The sequence below is a fragment of the Suncus etruscus genome, chromosome 17 (assembly GCF_024139225.1).
Source record: "Suncus etruscus isolate mSunEtr1 chromosome 17, mSunEtr1.pri.cur, whole genome shotgun sequence".
NCBI classification, from domain to species: domain Eukaryota; kingdom Metazoa; phylum Chordata; class Mammalia; order Eulipotyphla; family Soricidae; genus Suncus; species Suncus etruscus.
In genome coordinates, this window is record NC_064864.1 from 21,440,626 (window position 1) to 21,454,216 (window position 13,591).

The following is a 13,591-nucleotide window of genomic DNA, read 5'->3' on the forward strand; positions in this document are numbered from 1 at the left end:
ACTGAATGTGTATGTATACCTGGAGAGCTGTCCAGAGAAGGCTGAGTAGGGAAGACTGGAATTACTTAGGAACACTGGAGCACACGGGGTCTATTCTGGTGGCCTTGTGTTGATGAGGCCAGTGTCTGAACAAGAATACATGCAGACTAAAAGTAGTGACTTGGAGTTTAAGGGATTATTTATCTTAGGAGAAAAGGCACATCACTCTTTGAGCATCAGCTATGAATGATCATGATGACTCTGGCTGTTAATAGGCATCTCTAGCACTTCTATTGTTCCTTCCTTCAATATCCACCTCAGAACAGTCCTTTCTATTCCCACTGCTTGCCAGTTTGACTCTGAGGCTGAGCTTCTGCCTCGGTCACCTATAACCCATGTGTACCACCTCTCCCTATTTGCTGAGCATGTCTGCCAGAGCCAGCTGCCAGAGCCGCAGTCAGTATTCTCCACAGCCTCCTGGAAGTCCTCCATCCTACCAAGAGCAGCCAAGGGAATGGTTTTAAAGGAGCCTAGTTCCTACCTTGCTGACCCAGAAAGTGCTTTCATGCTGGCATGAAGCACAGTAGGACCCAGATATGCCTCTGTCCACTTGCAGGATGCCATGCAGCATGCTGCGGAGTCACGGGATGCTGAGTTGGCTGAGAAGCTGCTGCAGTGGTTTCTGGAGGAGGGCAAGCGGGAGTGCTTTGCTGCCTCTCTCTTCACCTGTTATGACCTGCTTCCTCCAGATGTGGTGCTAGAGCTGGCCTGGAGACACAACCTGGTGGACCTGGCCATGCCCTACTTCATCCAGGTGATGAGGGAGTACTTTAACAAAGTAAGTACCAATTCTGCTGTGCCTTCCTGACTACTCCATGGTGTGGCCTGGGATTTTGGTCTTGCCTACAGAGGTTCTGTGGTAGACTTATTGGGATTTCCCAACCTGGATTGCCTAATCAGCCATAACAGTTTTTCTTGTGTTGCCACTTAACACTCAAGTGACTTTCTGCATGAACCTTCTCTTCGACAGTACACGGGGGTTTTGGGTAAAGCTATACCATATCCAAGGCTGGAACAATAGCGCAGTGCGTAGGGTGCTTGCCTTGTACACAGCCAACCCGGTTTCAATCCTTGGTAATCTTTTTGGTCCCCTGAGCCTGCCAGGAGTAATTCCTAAGTGTGAGCCAGGAATAAATCCTGAGCACCACTAGATGCAGCTTCCTCCACCCCCAGGAAAAAAAAAAAAACAACATATCTTTGGGTCCTAGGATTGAGCCACTTTTCTGATTAGTCAAGAATCACCAGGAGGAACTTCTGGGCCTCCTGAGCACTACTTGGGAAACAACACACACCCCCAGCTTTATCTCCCTGGCCCAGGGAATTTGCACATATCTTGGCACTTTCTTTCTTTTGGGGATTGGAGGGGCTACACCCAGCAACACTCAGGACTTGCTCATGGCTCTGAGCTCAGAAATTATTCCTGGCAGGCTTAGGTTATCATATGGGATGCCAGGGGTAGAACCCAGCTGGCTGCTTGCAAGGCAAACACACTCCCTACTGTGCTATCACTCCGGGCCCCCATTCACATATTTCTTCTTCTGATGTTACCTGTTCCTAGTTTTCCAATCTGGCTTTCTTTGCTGCTAAATGAGCTTATTTACAAATTAGAAGTGTCTTGAATTTTTGTTGGTTTTGTTTTGGTTTTTTGGGGGCCACACCAGCAGTGCTTAATGGATACTCTTGGCTCTGAGCTCAGGAATCACTCCTGGCATGGCATGGGGAACAATATGGGATGCCAGGAACAAACTTACAGAGCTGCATGCAAAGCAAGCACCCTCTCTAATATGCTATCGCTCTGGTCCTGGAAGTGTCATATTTTAAAACTCCTCATGTTAGGCTGGAGTTACAGTTCTGTGCTAGAGCATATACCTTGCATGTATGAGACCCTGGGTTCTATACCTGGCAACAGACACATACACATCACCTTTCTCCTGTTTTATGAAACATTAACAGTTCCGTTCTGAGAGCTGGAGCAGTAATATAGCAAGTGGGGTGATTGCCTTGCCTGTGCCTGGCCTGGGTTTTATCTCTGGCATCCCATATACCACCCAACATGATCCTTTAGTGCTGAGACAAGAATGAGCACCTTGCCACTACTGCATATGGCCCAAGAACAACCAGAAAAATTAGTTTAGTCTAAGGTCTAGCTTTAGCTACTGCATTATCTGTTTTGATTTGTTTATAACACTGGAAAAGTACCACTGAGCAACATCTATTCATCCAACTCTATTCCTAATCTCTTTCAAGCCAGACAAATACCTAACAATACCAGAAAGTCACAAGGCTATTTTCTTTCAGTGGGGCAGGAAAAAAACTAGAATGGTAGGGAGGTTCTGGCTGCCAGTTTTGGCATGCACGATCTTGCCCTGCCTACTGCTTGCAGATCTCCTGGAAGTTGTCCTACTCCTGACAAGAGCCATCTCCAGGGCCTTTCAAGGCTAGCACCCTACTGTAGTAGAGGAGGTATCACCAGAGTACACAGCTGAGTATGAGGTCTGATGATATTTTCTGGATGCTTGTGGCTTAAACTGCACAGACTGCCAGGAAATACAGTTCATTTAGATTTACAGGGTTGCATATAAATTTTTCAGCCACAGTGAATGGCAGCTCCATAGCTACAGGAGATGTCCACAGAAACCACTTTGCCTACAATTGGCTGTTCTTTTTTTTTGGGGGGGGGGGGAGGGGGTCACACCCGGCAGCACTCAGGGGTTACTCCTGGCTCTATGCTCAGAAATCGCTCCTGGCAGGTTCGGGGGACCATATGCTATGCCGGGATTTGAACTACTGTCCTTCTGCATGCAAGGCTCTACCTCCATGCTATCTCTCCGGCTCTACAATGGGCTGTAATAACAATATTTTTTTTGTTTGTTTTTTTGGGCCACACCCATTTGATGCTCAGGGGTTACACCTGGCTAAGCGCTCAGAAATTGCCCCTGGCTTGGGGGGACCATATGGGACACCGGGGGATCGAACCGCGGTCCTTCCTTGGCTAGCGCTTGCAAGGCAGACACCTTACCTCTAGTGCCACCTCACAGGCCCCTGTTCTAACAATGTATAAGTTATGGACATGGAAGCCAACTGCCTGTTCTCTTTTTCTTTCTTTTTTTTTGGGGGGGGGAGCCACATTTGGGGCGCTCAGAGGTTACTCCTGCTCTGCGCTCAGAAATAGCTCCTGGCAGGCTTAGGGGACCACATGAGATGCCAGGAATTGAGCCTGGGTCCATCTCAGTTCAGCCATGTGCAAGGCAATTGCCCTACCGCTGTGTTATCACTCTGACCCCCAATTGCCTGTTCTGAGCTATACAGGAAAATATGAATTTTAATCTCTCTGGAGTCAATGCTCATAGATTAACATATGAGGAACTGGATCCATTCAAACCTTTATTGTTACAAGGGTTGGATTCCCTAAACATTAAGAGGCTTAGGGGAACACACTTTCTTTCTGTGGTAAATAATAATGGACATTCTGGTAGCAGTTGGTTAGCACTGCAGTTGCACACTCTGCTCATGGTGCCATAGCTGTCTTGCTGCTGGATAGACCCTATGCCTGGGACCAGGGTTCCCAGACATCTCTCATTATTGTCATGATGATGCCAGCCATCACCACTGATGTCCCATATATGTCCATTAGGACCAGGCCATATGCTCGACATGGTTGAAGCGGAGGATGCTATAGAGGGGTTTTTCAGGCAAATTGTAGAGTGTGGGCTTTCAGCTGACACAGTGCTCTGAAAATAAGGGGTCCATTCAGGGACCTGCAATCATTTTTGAAAGAGCTGGGTCCAAGTCCTTGATGCATCTAGAAGCTTGAAGTTTGAAACCATCACTTCCTCCCTCCCTTTCTCAATGGAAAGACAAAACAGGTCTATAGTGAGGGCAGGGGCATGGGGCTGGTAGCAGGGCTATCTCTGCAAGGGTTCTAGCCAACATCTGACCTTATCTCACCCAGACCCTTCAGGGGAACTGATGCTTTCTTTTTCCTTACTTGGCTTATTGTTTGAGGCAAGGTCCCATACACACTTTCTACAACCTCAGTAGTACAGGGTTGTATAGCCAACAGCCTCCATGGTACCACCTTGCTCTGTTCACCTCCTGAACCTATGCCAGCCTATGGACACTGCATGAGACAGTGCCTGATAAATTGTCATGGAAGAGTGAAGAAGCAGCTTGTCCTTAGTTGCCTTTGCCTTTGCCTCCACCTCAACCAATTATATCTTCTCTACAGGTGGAATGTCTTCTATATCAGGTGACTGGTCTTCCGGGGAATTGGGGGACAGTCTGTGCTGACCAGAAGCAGAAAGTACTACATTTTCTTAACAGTGTCCTTTTGTGCAAAGGAGACTTGGCCTGTGAGACCATGCCGCATTTGCAGTCTGCAGTCACTGGATATGGGACAGGTGCCCACTTGGAAAGCATAGACTGCTATAGCAGCTGAAGTTTACCAGGTGCCCTCTTAATTACAGAAAGCTTTATTTGTGGATCAGAGAAGTTAGTGGTCACTAGAGGACCCAGTTACCCTGTGTGCCTTTCCTCATCTCTAACTCTGCTGGAGAGTGTTTTCTTGTCTTTCCTCCCTGTTTATCTTGAAGCTTCTCACAACTCAGACTTCTCACAACTTTCGCCTGGTTGCTCATTCACTTGCCTCTTCACAGGTGGACAAACTAGATGCTTCAGAGAGCCTGCGCCAGCAAGAGGAGCATGTTGTGGAGCCTGCCCCTCTAGTTGGTAGGTCATATCCCATAAGCTCCAGTCCTTTGTTCCCTAGGAAGGAAGGGGAACAGGAGACAATGCTTAGCACTCTAACCTGCTGGACTTCAGATTTTAGTGGGACGAACAGGGGGACCATGATGGCTTTCAGATATGAAGAATATGAAGAAAGGTCAGTGTATCTGGGAGCGTTAGAAAAATCACAGCCTATGTCCTTAGCACTCTGAGGGTATCTTATGTGTGATAGAGGTACTTCTAGCTGTTCCTTGTTCCTGGAACCTGTCTGCTGCAAGCTACTGCCTGTAGGCCACCCTACCTGACCCTTGGACTTAGTACATGAGAGTCTCCCTGGATATTGGGTGCAGGGATTGGTTGGTACCCCTGCCCCAAACATCAGTTGGCTCCTTAGAGTGCCTTGCCAAACTAACACAGTCCCAAGTATGTGTGTGAGCATGAAGCTTGGGAGCTTGGCTTACCTTTCCCACCAGCTGGGCCCTCAGGTTCATGTGCCTACCCACCATTAATGTCAATCTGGTCTTTTTAGATTTTGATGGGCATGAATGAGATCCAGCCGGTTGAGCTAAGTAAGTGTCCCGTTTTGGGACTAGCTTATACTAGAGCCTGGCTAGACTCTGCTATTCCACACCAGCAACTCCCACAACCCTGCCCGCAAGGCAACTGCCCTCCATTGCTTCAGCCTCTGACTCTGCTCGTTAGGTACCTGACCATTGGAGCCCGCAGGAGCTCCCTCATCTTGGCTTTCCTTCTGCAGGCCAGCAGCTCATGCTGACAGCAGGCCCAGCCCCTACCAGCTTTCCTTATGGATCTACAACAGCGCCTGCCTTCACCCAGCCTCCCATGTACAGCTTCAGTGTGTAGTGAGTGGGCAATCAGCTGCAATCCCCTCACTAATCCTACTCAGAGTACACCCCGGAAATACAAAGGACCATGATGTGGTGTGGGGACACCAGGACAGTATTTATTTTTGCTGAGACCTGAAGATGGCAGCCGCTGGTCCATCTCTTAGTCTGGGGAGTCCAAGAAAGACCAGCTCCAGTTGCCTTCAGGCCTTCTGACTGGGGCAAGCATTCCTCTTGAAGAGAGAGAGCTCCCCTCTGCAGGGGTTCCTTGGTCGTTGGGGGGCGGGGGGGGGGGCTTGCTACTCTTTGGCAGAGCTGCCACTCCGGGCCATGTACAAGACACTGAACGTGACTGTGAGCCGCGGGGCCGATCATGAATATTAAAGTCGGTTTTATCAAGGCAAAGCGTCCTGCTTGGTGCTGCTACGGGTGGGAAGTGATGGAATACGTTGCTGGAATTTATGTGTGGGTGGGGGATCAATGTCTTTCCCACGGAGAGAGCCAGGTAGAATTTGGGATCTGTAACCTGTGTGCGGACGGCAGGGAGCCGATTCCCTTAGGCGGCGTGGCCACCCGCCGGTGCTGGTCAGAACAATCGCGGCAGGGAGGGCCTGCGCCTTCGCCTTCGCCTTCTCCGTCCCCGTATCAGGAATCCTTGTTGCTCGTGGCACACACCAGACCCCGACCAGCACCCGAAAGAAAGAACCCGCCGCCGGGCTCGGTCGGCTCTAGAAGCTGCACCTTGACCCAAAGCTCCGGGCCAGGAGCGGCGAGCGAGCGGTTCCTCCCAGGAACTCCGCCCCCGGCCCGGCCCGGCCCCCCGCGCTCCTTTTCCGGGAGCCCGGGCTCCGCCATTGGCCGCGGCGGCGTCCCCGCCCAGGCGCCTGCCCAGGGCGCCCCGCCTCGGCCTCAGTTTCCCGGCCGGCGCGGGGCGGGGCGCGGGCGGGGCCCGGCTCGGACCACGCGGGGTGGAGCCCGGGAGCCGACGCGCCGCCCCGCCCCCGGACCCTCACCGGTCGCCGCTGCGCCGTCGCCGACGCGTCCGGAGCGCAGGCTGCGCCGGAGGCTCGGACCCGGGGCCGAGGTTCGGGCTCGGACTCGTGGTCGACGCCGGGCGCCCGCCCCGCCTGCCATGGCCGCGCCCCGCTCTCTGGCGGCCGCCGCGCCGCCGTCGTCCGGGAAAGCCAAGCTGACGCACCCCGGCAAGGCGATCCTCGCAGGTGGGACCCCTGGGGCGTGCACCCCGCTTCCGCGCGCCCCCCGTCGCGCTGCCTAGTGGGCCCGGGCTCGGGCGCCGCCCCACGGCCGGGCCCAGCGGGGGTGCGCACCGGCCCTGGGCCAGCCGCACATGGGGGCTCCGATCGCCCCTTCGCGCCACGCCGGGACCTCGGGCTGGGGGTGGGGATTCGACTCGGCCTCCCTGCTGCTGCCGCGGCCGCCCAGGCGCTGGGCAAAGTTCGGGGCGGGGGAGGGGAGGCTAGATGGAGGCGGCCCCCCCCCCCCGGCTCCAGGACCGGGCGAGGGGTCTCAGGGATCTCGCTCCCCGCAGGTGGCTTGGCCGGCGGCATCGAAATTTGCATCACTTTCCCCACCGAGTACGTGAAGACGCAGTTGCAATTGGATGAGCGTTCGCACCCGCCGCGGTATCGTGGCATTGGTGAGCCGAAGGCGGTCGGTTTGGGGGGCGGGCACCGACCGGCTCGACGGAGCAGAACTTGGGGAGTTGGCCGCGGTGGACGGGGGCGGGCCTCGCTGACCACTCTTTCCCAAATCCCAAACCCAGGGGACTGCGTCCGCCAGACTGTCAGTAGCCACGGTGTTCTGGGTCTGTACCGAGGGCTCAGCTCCCTGCTCTATGGCTCCATCCCCAAGGCGGCTGTCAGGTGAGGTGGGCTGGAGGAGGCAGCGGCGTTGTGGGGAACAATCTGGTGGAGGGAGGCAGCCCAGCACCCATTCTTCTCTTCTCGGCACCCCCCTCCAGGTTTGGAATGTTCGAGTTCCTCAGCAACTACATGCGAGATGACCAGGGACGTCTGGACAGCACGCGTGGGCTGCTGTGTGGCCTGGGCGCCGGCGTGGCAGAGGCAGTGGTGGTTGTGTGCCCTATGGAAACTGTCAAGGTGAGGAAGATGGGGTGGGAAGCAAAGCTAAAGGGGATAGATAATGCCTGGGATGCCAGGTGCAGAAGTCAGATCCAATCTGGAGGCCAAATTGAGCTGAAATTCAAGAGGAAGACCCTAAGGTGTATGAAAAGAACGGCCATAACATAAACATAAAAGCTAGCACGTGCATTTTGCCAGAGTTTCATTCATGAGTAGGGTCCGGTGTCCTGCTTATGTGGCCCTATTTCCCAATGAAGAGCTGCACCTCCACTGTGCAAAAGCAGGGATCCAACCAAGCTATTCTCTTCTTTGTCATGACCTCCCTTACCTGACCTTTGTGGGCTTTGAGCCTTCATGTCAAAGGGCAAAGTTTACCGTCCTGCAGCCTCTGGGAACCATCACATTTGCTTTCTTCTCAGGTGAAGTTCATTCATGACCAGACCTCCCCCAACCCCAAGTACAAAGGATTTTTCCACGGGGTCAGGGAAATTGTTCGGGAGCAAGGTGAGTCTCTTGGCTGCCTTTTTCAGGCGGCACTTCTTTTTCCTGCCTTGGCACTCTATGTCTGCCTCTGCCCAGCTAAGCCTGGGAGGCATCAGTGTGACTCTGTTAATCTACTGCCTCCCCCAGGTTTAAGGGGCACATATCAAGGTCTCACAGCCACTGTGCTAAAGCAGGGATCCAACCAAGCTATTCGCTTCTTCGTCATGACCTCCCTACGCAACTGGTACCGGGGTGAGTCTGCAGGCCTCGATATCATCCCATTGAGCTCCCACTTAGACACCTTGGTCTAGGCCTTACCTGGCCCTTTGGCCCTCCCTCCTCTGCATCTCCCAGATGCTTCTTTCCCTCCCATCACCTTCTGGCCATCCACCTCTATTCACGCCTAGGAGACAACCCAAACAAGCCGATGAACCCACTCATCACTGGAGTATTCGGAGCTATTGCAGGGGCAGCTAGTGTCTTCGGGAACACTCCTCTGGATGTCATCAAGACCCGGATGCAGGTGGGCATGAGATCTGAAGAGGGATGGGTGCTTGAGGCAGTGGCTTGCTGATGAGCATTGTGGCATGCCTGTGTACTACAGGGCCTTGAGGCACACAAATATCGGAACACATTGGACTGCTCCCTGCAGATCCTGAGGAATGAAGGACTCAAAGCGTGAGTAGGGAAAGTGAGAGTTGATTGTTCCCATCTCAGGCTCTCCCTAGCTTTATCCTCAACACCCCGTCTACCCCAGTCCATCCCCTGAGTAGTTCTTACATTAGATCCTATCTTGCCTTACTTCCAGAGACATTGCCCTTCACCTCTCTCTTCCCTACCCTCCACTCCCAGATTCTACAAGGGCACCGTCCCTCGCCTCGGCCGGGTCTGCCTGGATGTGGCCATTGTGTTCATCATCTATGATGAGGTGGTGAAGCTTCTGAACAAAGTGTGGAAGACAGACTGAGCCCTGAGGGCCTGCATTGGGGGTACCCCCAGACCAACCCCCATTGCCATCTTTTCACAATTCCAGTGCAGTTGTGCCAAAAGGCCCCATTCCTGTTCCTGTCCCTTTAAGTCTATGGCCCGTAGCCATTGAGTCCTCGTCCCATAGTGCAATGTATCCCTGTGGTCTGTCTACTGTTGTGTCCAAATGTCCAGTCGAGGCTGGGTTTTCCTCTGGCCTGTGAATCTGTATCCACTTTCCATGTGCTTGCTCATGAGCTGTGTGCTCATGTTCCCTGTTGTGTGCCACTTAACCATGTGCTCTGCTTCCCAGGGTGTCCGTGTGGCCTGGGTCCACGGCCCTGTAGCCTTGGCCCGGTCCCAGCCCGGTGCCTTCCTCCCTGGGCAGTGGGGTCATCTGTTCCAGCCTACCACAGCTGCCTCTGGGCCTTAGCCTGGCCTCACCGCATTCCAGGGGCTACATGCCCCCTGCTTCTCCCGCCACTGGCCTTAACTGGCCCTTGGGCCCTCCCTTCGCCCGGGACAGGGTGGCATTTGCCACTCTCAGGACCACCCTCCCAAGGCAGAATAAACCGGATCCTGTCTCAATCTCCTGTCCCTGTGTGGGCTGATCTGTAGGTGGGATTTAATGATGTAACTTATGTAAAGGTGGGCTCAGACCTGAGGATACTGCAGGGATAAGGGAGGTGTGATTGAGACAATTATTGTCAGAGTTAGCATTGCCTCCAAGACACCCAGCACCAGACCTGCAAGGCACATTGACTCTGCAGGCTTTATCTGGACTATGTTTAAAATCCTGTGGGATCAGCTAGAAGGCAGCACTGGGTGGGCAGAGTGGAGAGTTGCACAAGTAGCTCAAGTAGCGCTGCATGTAGAGCCAGCAGGTAGCAAAGCAGAGAATACTGACCTCCAAGAATGGCTGCCACTCATCACACAGCAGCCTGAGGTCACTCGTGTCCTTCCAGTTCCTCTCAGCTTTAGAGGAAGTGCTTGGGGCTCTAAATTAAGGTGAGTTTTCCAGTTCTGGTCCTCTGAGACTCTGAGCTGGGGGTCCTTCCTCACTCCTCCACCCAGGCTAGGTAGCAGCAGCCCCCCTGCAGAAGTAGTCCCCAAACCAGAAGGTTCTTATGGCCTCTGCCCCTTCCTCCCCCTCTACTCTCATCCGGTTCAAGGACCTAAAACTACAACCTCTGAGCCAAGTAGAGAATCAGTTTGTGCCCCAGGCTGCTTCGGGGCAGGTACCCCTTCCTGTCCAAGTGACTGTGTGTAAAAGTCATGTCAGAATTTGGCTCTGAGTGGAGCTCACTCGTCAGTTTCTATCACATAGTTAGGGCTGTCTGTCCCTGTAGTTGCTCTTTTAGGGGGAAGTGCCCCACCCCATGCCATCACACAATAATCAGAACTAAGATATGGAGGTATGAGGGGAACTTGGGTTTAAAGATTCTCCAGAGAGAGGCCTTAGGCTCTGTTGTGAGCTCAATTGACAGCATTGGACAAAAAGGCCCAGACCAAAAGTCCTGCCTACCCACTGGGATAAAGACTGCCTTTGCAAGCTCAGGCAAGTGCACACACATCCCACACACACACCCTCAGGCATGCAGATCACTGGCTCATAGTGAAGTCCTTAACAGTTTAGTGAGAGGGTAGAAGCACTTAAAGAGCTGCATAAGCTCCTGAGGCTGGAAGGCTACATAACTCCTCTTAAGGCCTCCCTCTAGCTGTAGTAATAGGCAGAACACCAACACCCTATTTACTTAGTGTGAATTGAAACCTATGGCTGTGCATTATGGGGATGGAATGACCAACTCTTAGTAAAGGGCTTAGTACACACAGTAAGCTTTTGTTTTGGGGGGTTGCAGGAAGTTATAGTCTTTAAGGGCTCCGGCTAGTCCTAGAGCAGCTTGTAAAGCCAGCCGGCAGGCAGCAGAGCAGGAAATATTGACTTCCAAGAATGGCTGCCACTCATCACAGCAGCCCAGATCCTGGCCCTACTAAGAGCCAGAGTGATAGCACAGCCAGAGGGTCTTGCACACAGCCGACCTGGTACAGACTTGGGTTCGATCCCCGGCATTCCATATGGTCCCCCAAGCCTGCCAGGAGTGATTTCTTTTTTTTTTTTTTTTTTTTTTTTGTTTTTTGGGCCACACCCTGTGACGCTCAGGGGTTACTCCTGGCTATGCGCTCAGAAGTTGCTCCTGGCTTCTTGGGGGACCATATGGGACGCCGGGGGATCGAACCGCGGTCCGTCCTAGGCTAGCGCAGGCAAGGCAGGCACCTTACCTCCAGCGCCACCACCCGGCCCCCGCCAGGAGTGATTTCTGAACGCAGAGCCAGGAGTAAACCCTGAGTTTTGCTGGGTGTGGCCCAAAAACCAAAACCAAATCCTGGCCCTACCCTATTCACAGGAAAGGATGGAGGCTCCATTGGGCTCAGAGAACTTGGGGACCCAGGCCCAGAAGCAACCTAGCTTCTCTCCCTCTTCCTAGGAGGGGTGGGCATCCTGCCATAGGATCCAGTTCCAGGATCTTTTCTCCTGCCAAAAAAGCAGAGAATTAGCCTGCCTGAAACAGGCAAACTGGGTTGTGCATCAACTATCAGAGCAAAGCATGGAGATTGGGGTCACAAGGCAATGAGGGAAATGAAGTGGGAAGGGTGCCCTGTGCAGAAAAGTACTTGCCCCATCTGGGCAGAGGCACATGAACGTGAGCATACCTTCCAGCTAACAGGCAACAAACTCAACATTTAGTCTGGCCCCATACCCTAATAATAAGCCACAAAAGAACCATCCAGCACAACTAGAGCCAGGAGTCATCAGGAACCTATTCAGAGAAGGTACAATGGCCTCAGAGACAGGGCAAGGGAACATTGAGGTGGTGGCCACCTGGGGCAGGAGTTAACCAATCTTCAGTCTTATCGTCACCACTGAAGCTGGGAACTGGATGGGTGTCCTGTCCCTCCAGACTCCTCCCCACCACAGCACAGGGTTTCTCCCTTTCATTGTGTACGTGAGAAGTGGCAATCAGAGGAAATAGACAAAGCAGTCATCACACTGAATCTAGAATAGTATAAACACGGGTAAGGCATTTGCCTTGCACACAACAGACCCAGATTTTATCCCCAGCATCCGATACAGGCCCCAAGCATTGTCAGTAGTGATCCCTGAGCACCACTGGGTGTGGCCAAAAAATAGTACAAACAGGTCTGTCTCCTTTTAGCCAACAAAGAGGATTCTTTTTCTGGTTGTACTCTTAGCCCTCATAGCAAATATGACCTCAGTTGAGGATGCCATACAGTTTTCTTCACTGACTTTTATTTAATCTGGTTGTCTGGGTCTAGAGAGATTATACAGACGTTAAAGTGCTTGACTTGGATGTAGCAGCCAACCCCATTTGGTTTCCCAGTACTGTGTATTATCTCCTAAGCACAAACAGGTGTGAGGGCATTTGCTGGCATTCAGCTGATCCGGGTTTGATCCCTAGCATCCTATATTGTCCGTCCCCTGCCCCCCAAGCACCAACAGGAATAATTCCTGAATGCAGAGCCAAGAATTACTCTGAGCACCACCAGTTGTGAGATCTTTCTCTCTCTCTTCTTCTCCCTCTCTCACTCCTGAGCACCACTGAGGCCACCCCCCCCCCAAATAGGGACAACAGTGGAGAACTGGCCACAAAGTACAATAGAAAGATCACAGAAAATACTCAGGATCTGGGTCAGAGAGAGAACACAGCGGTAGGGCATTTGCTTTGCATGCAGCCGAACCAGGACAGATGGTGGTTTGAATCCTGGCATCCCATATGGTCCCCGTGTCTGCCAGGAGTGATTCTTGAGCGCAGAGCCAGAAGTAACCCCTGAGTGTCACTGGTGTGACCCAAACCAAAAAGAAAAAGAAAATACTCAGGATTTGAATAAATACAGCCAGAGACTGGCAAATGGAAACTACAGTGTCCCTGATGTGGCACTAAAGCTCCCCTCTTCCCACATTCACCTAGAAAACACCCCTGAAAGCAACCTCCAGGCTGCTTCAGGCTAACCCTGACTGATTCTTGACTGCTGTCACTTTTGTCTCCTCTGCCTGGCTGTCCCAACCAGTGGAGGATCCAATTGGCCAAAGGTGTCATTTTGGTGATGTCAGAGGATAAACCACCTTTGCTCAAATACCACTGTGAACATTTGAACAGTGTGACCACTGCCTACACACACACACACACACACACACACACACACACACACACAAATACCACTGTGAACATTTGAACAGTGTGACCACTGCCTACACACACACACACACACACACACACACCTATTTGGAAAGCACTCTCTGGGACCAGTTAGGCAGTAAAGAGTTAAGCCTTGCTTAACAGTTTGATCCCTGCAGGGGATCCCCCCACCTCCAGCCACCTAAAGTGATCCTTGAGCACCACCAGGTGGAGT

At 52.6% G+C, this 13,591-nt stretch overlaps 2 protein-coding genes across 2 annotated transcripts in view; both read left to right on the top strand.

Moving 5' to 3' along the window:
• The window catches only part of CLTCL1 (clathrin heavy chain like 1), a 122,671-nt gene extending 116,657 nt beyond the window's left edge, over window positions 1-6,014 (top strand). The window contains exons 30-32 of the mRNA XM_049764668.1: window positions 596-817; window positions 4,695-4,767; window positions 5,522-6,014. Coding sequence (XP_049620625.1) covers window positions 596-817; window positions 4,695-4,767; window positions 5,522-5,628 — 402 coding nt within the window. The 3' untranslated portion in view covers window positions 5,629-6,014. The remainder of the gene's footprint in view (window positions 1-595; window positions 818-4,694; window positions 4,768-5,521) is intronic.
• A 587-nt stretch (window positions 6,015-6,601) lies between these two features.
• On the top strand, window positions 6,602-9,748 carry SLC25A1 (solute carrier family 25 member 1). Its single transcript, XM_049764666.1, has 9 exons — window positions 6,602-6,829; window positions 7,159-7,266; window positions 7,393-7,492; window positions 7,591-7,729; window positions 8,131-8,215; window positions 8,342-8,446; window positions 8,602-8,717; window positions 8,799-8,872; window positions 9,047-9,748. Exons 1-9 carry the CDS (start codon window positions 6,742-6,744, stop codon window positions 9,159-9,161), a joined length of 930 nt encoding a protein of 309 aa, XP_049620623.1. The 5' UTR covers window positions 6,602-6,741; the 3' UTR covers window positions 9,162-9,748.
• Window positions 9,749-13,591: the final 3,843 nt, after the last annotated feature.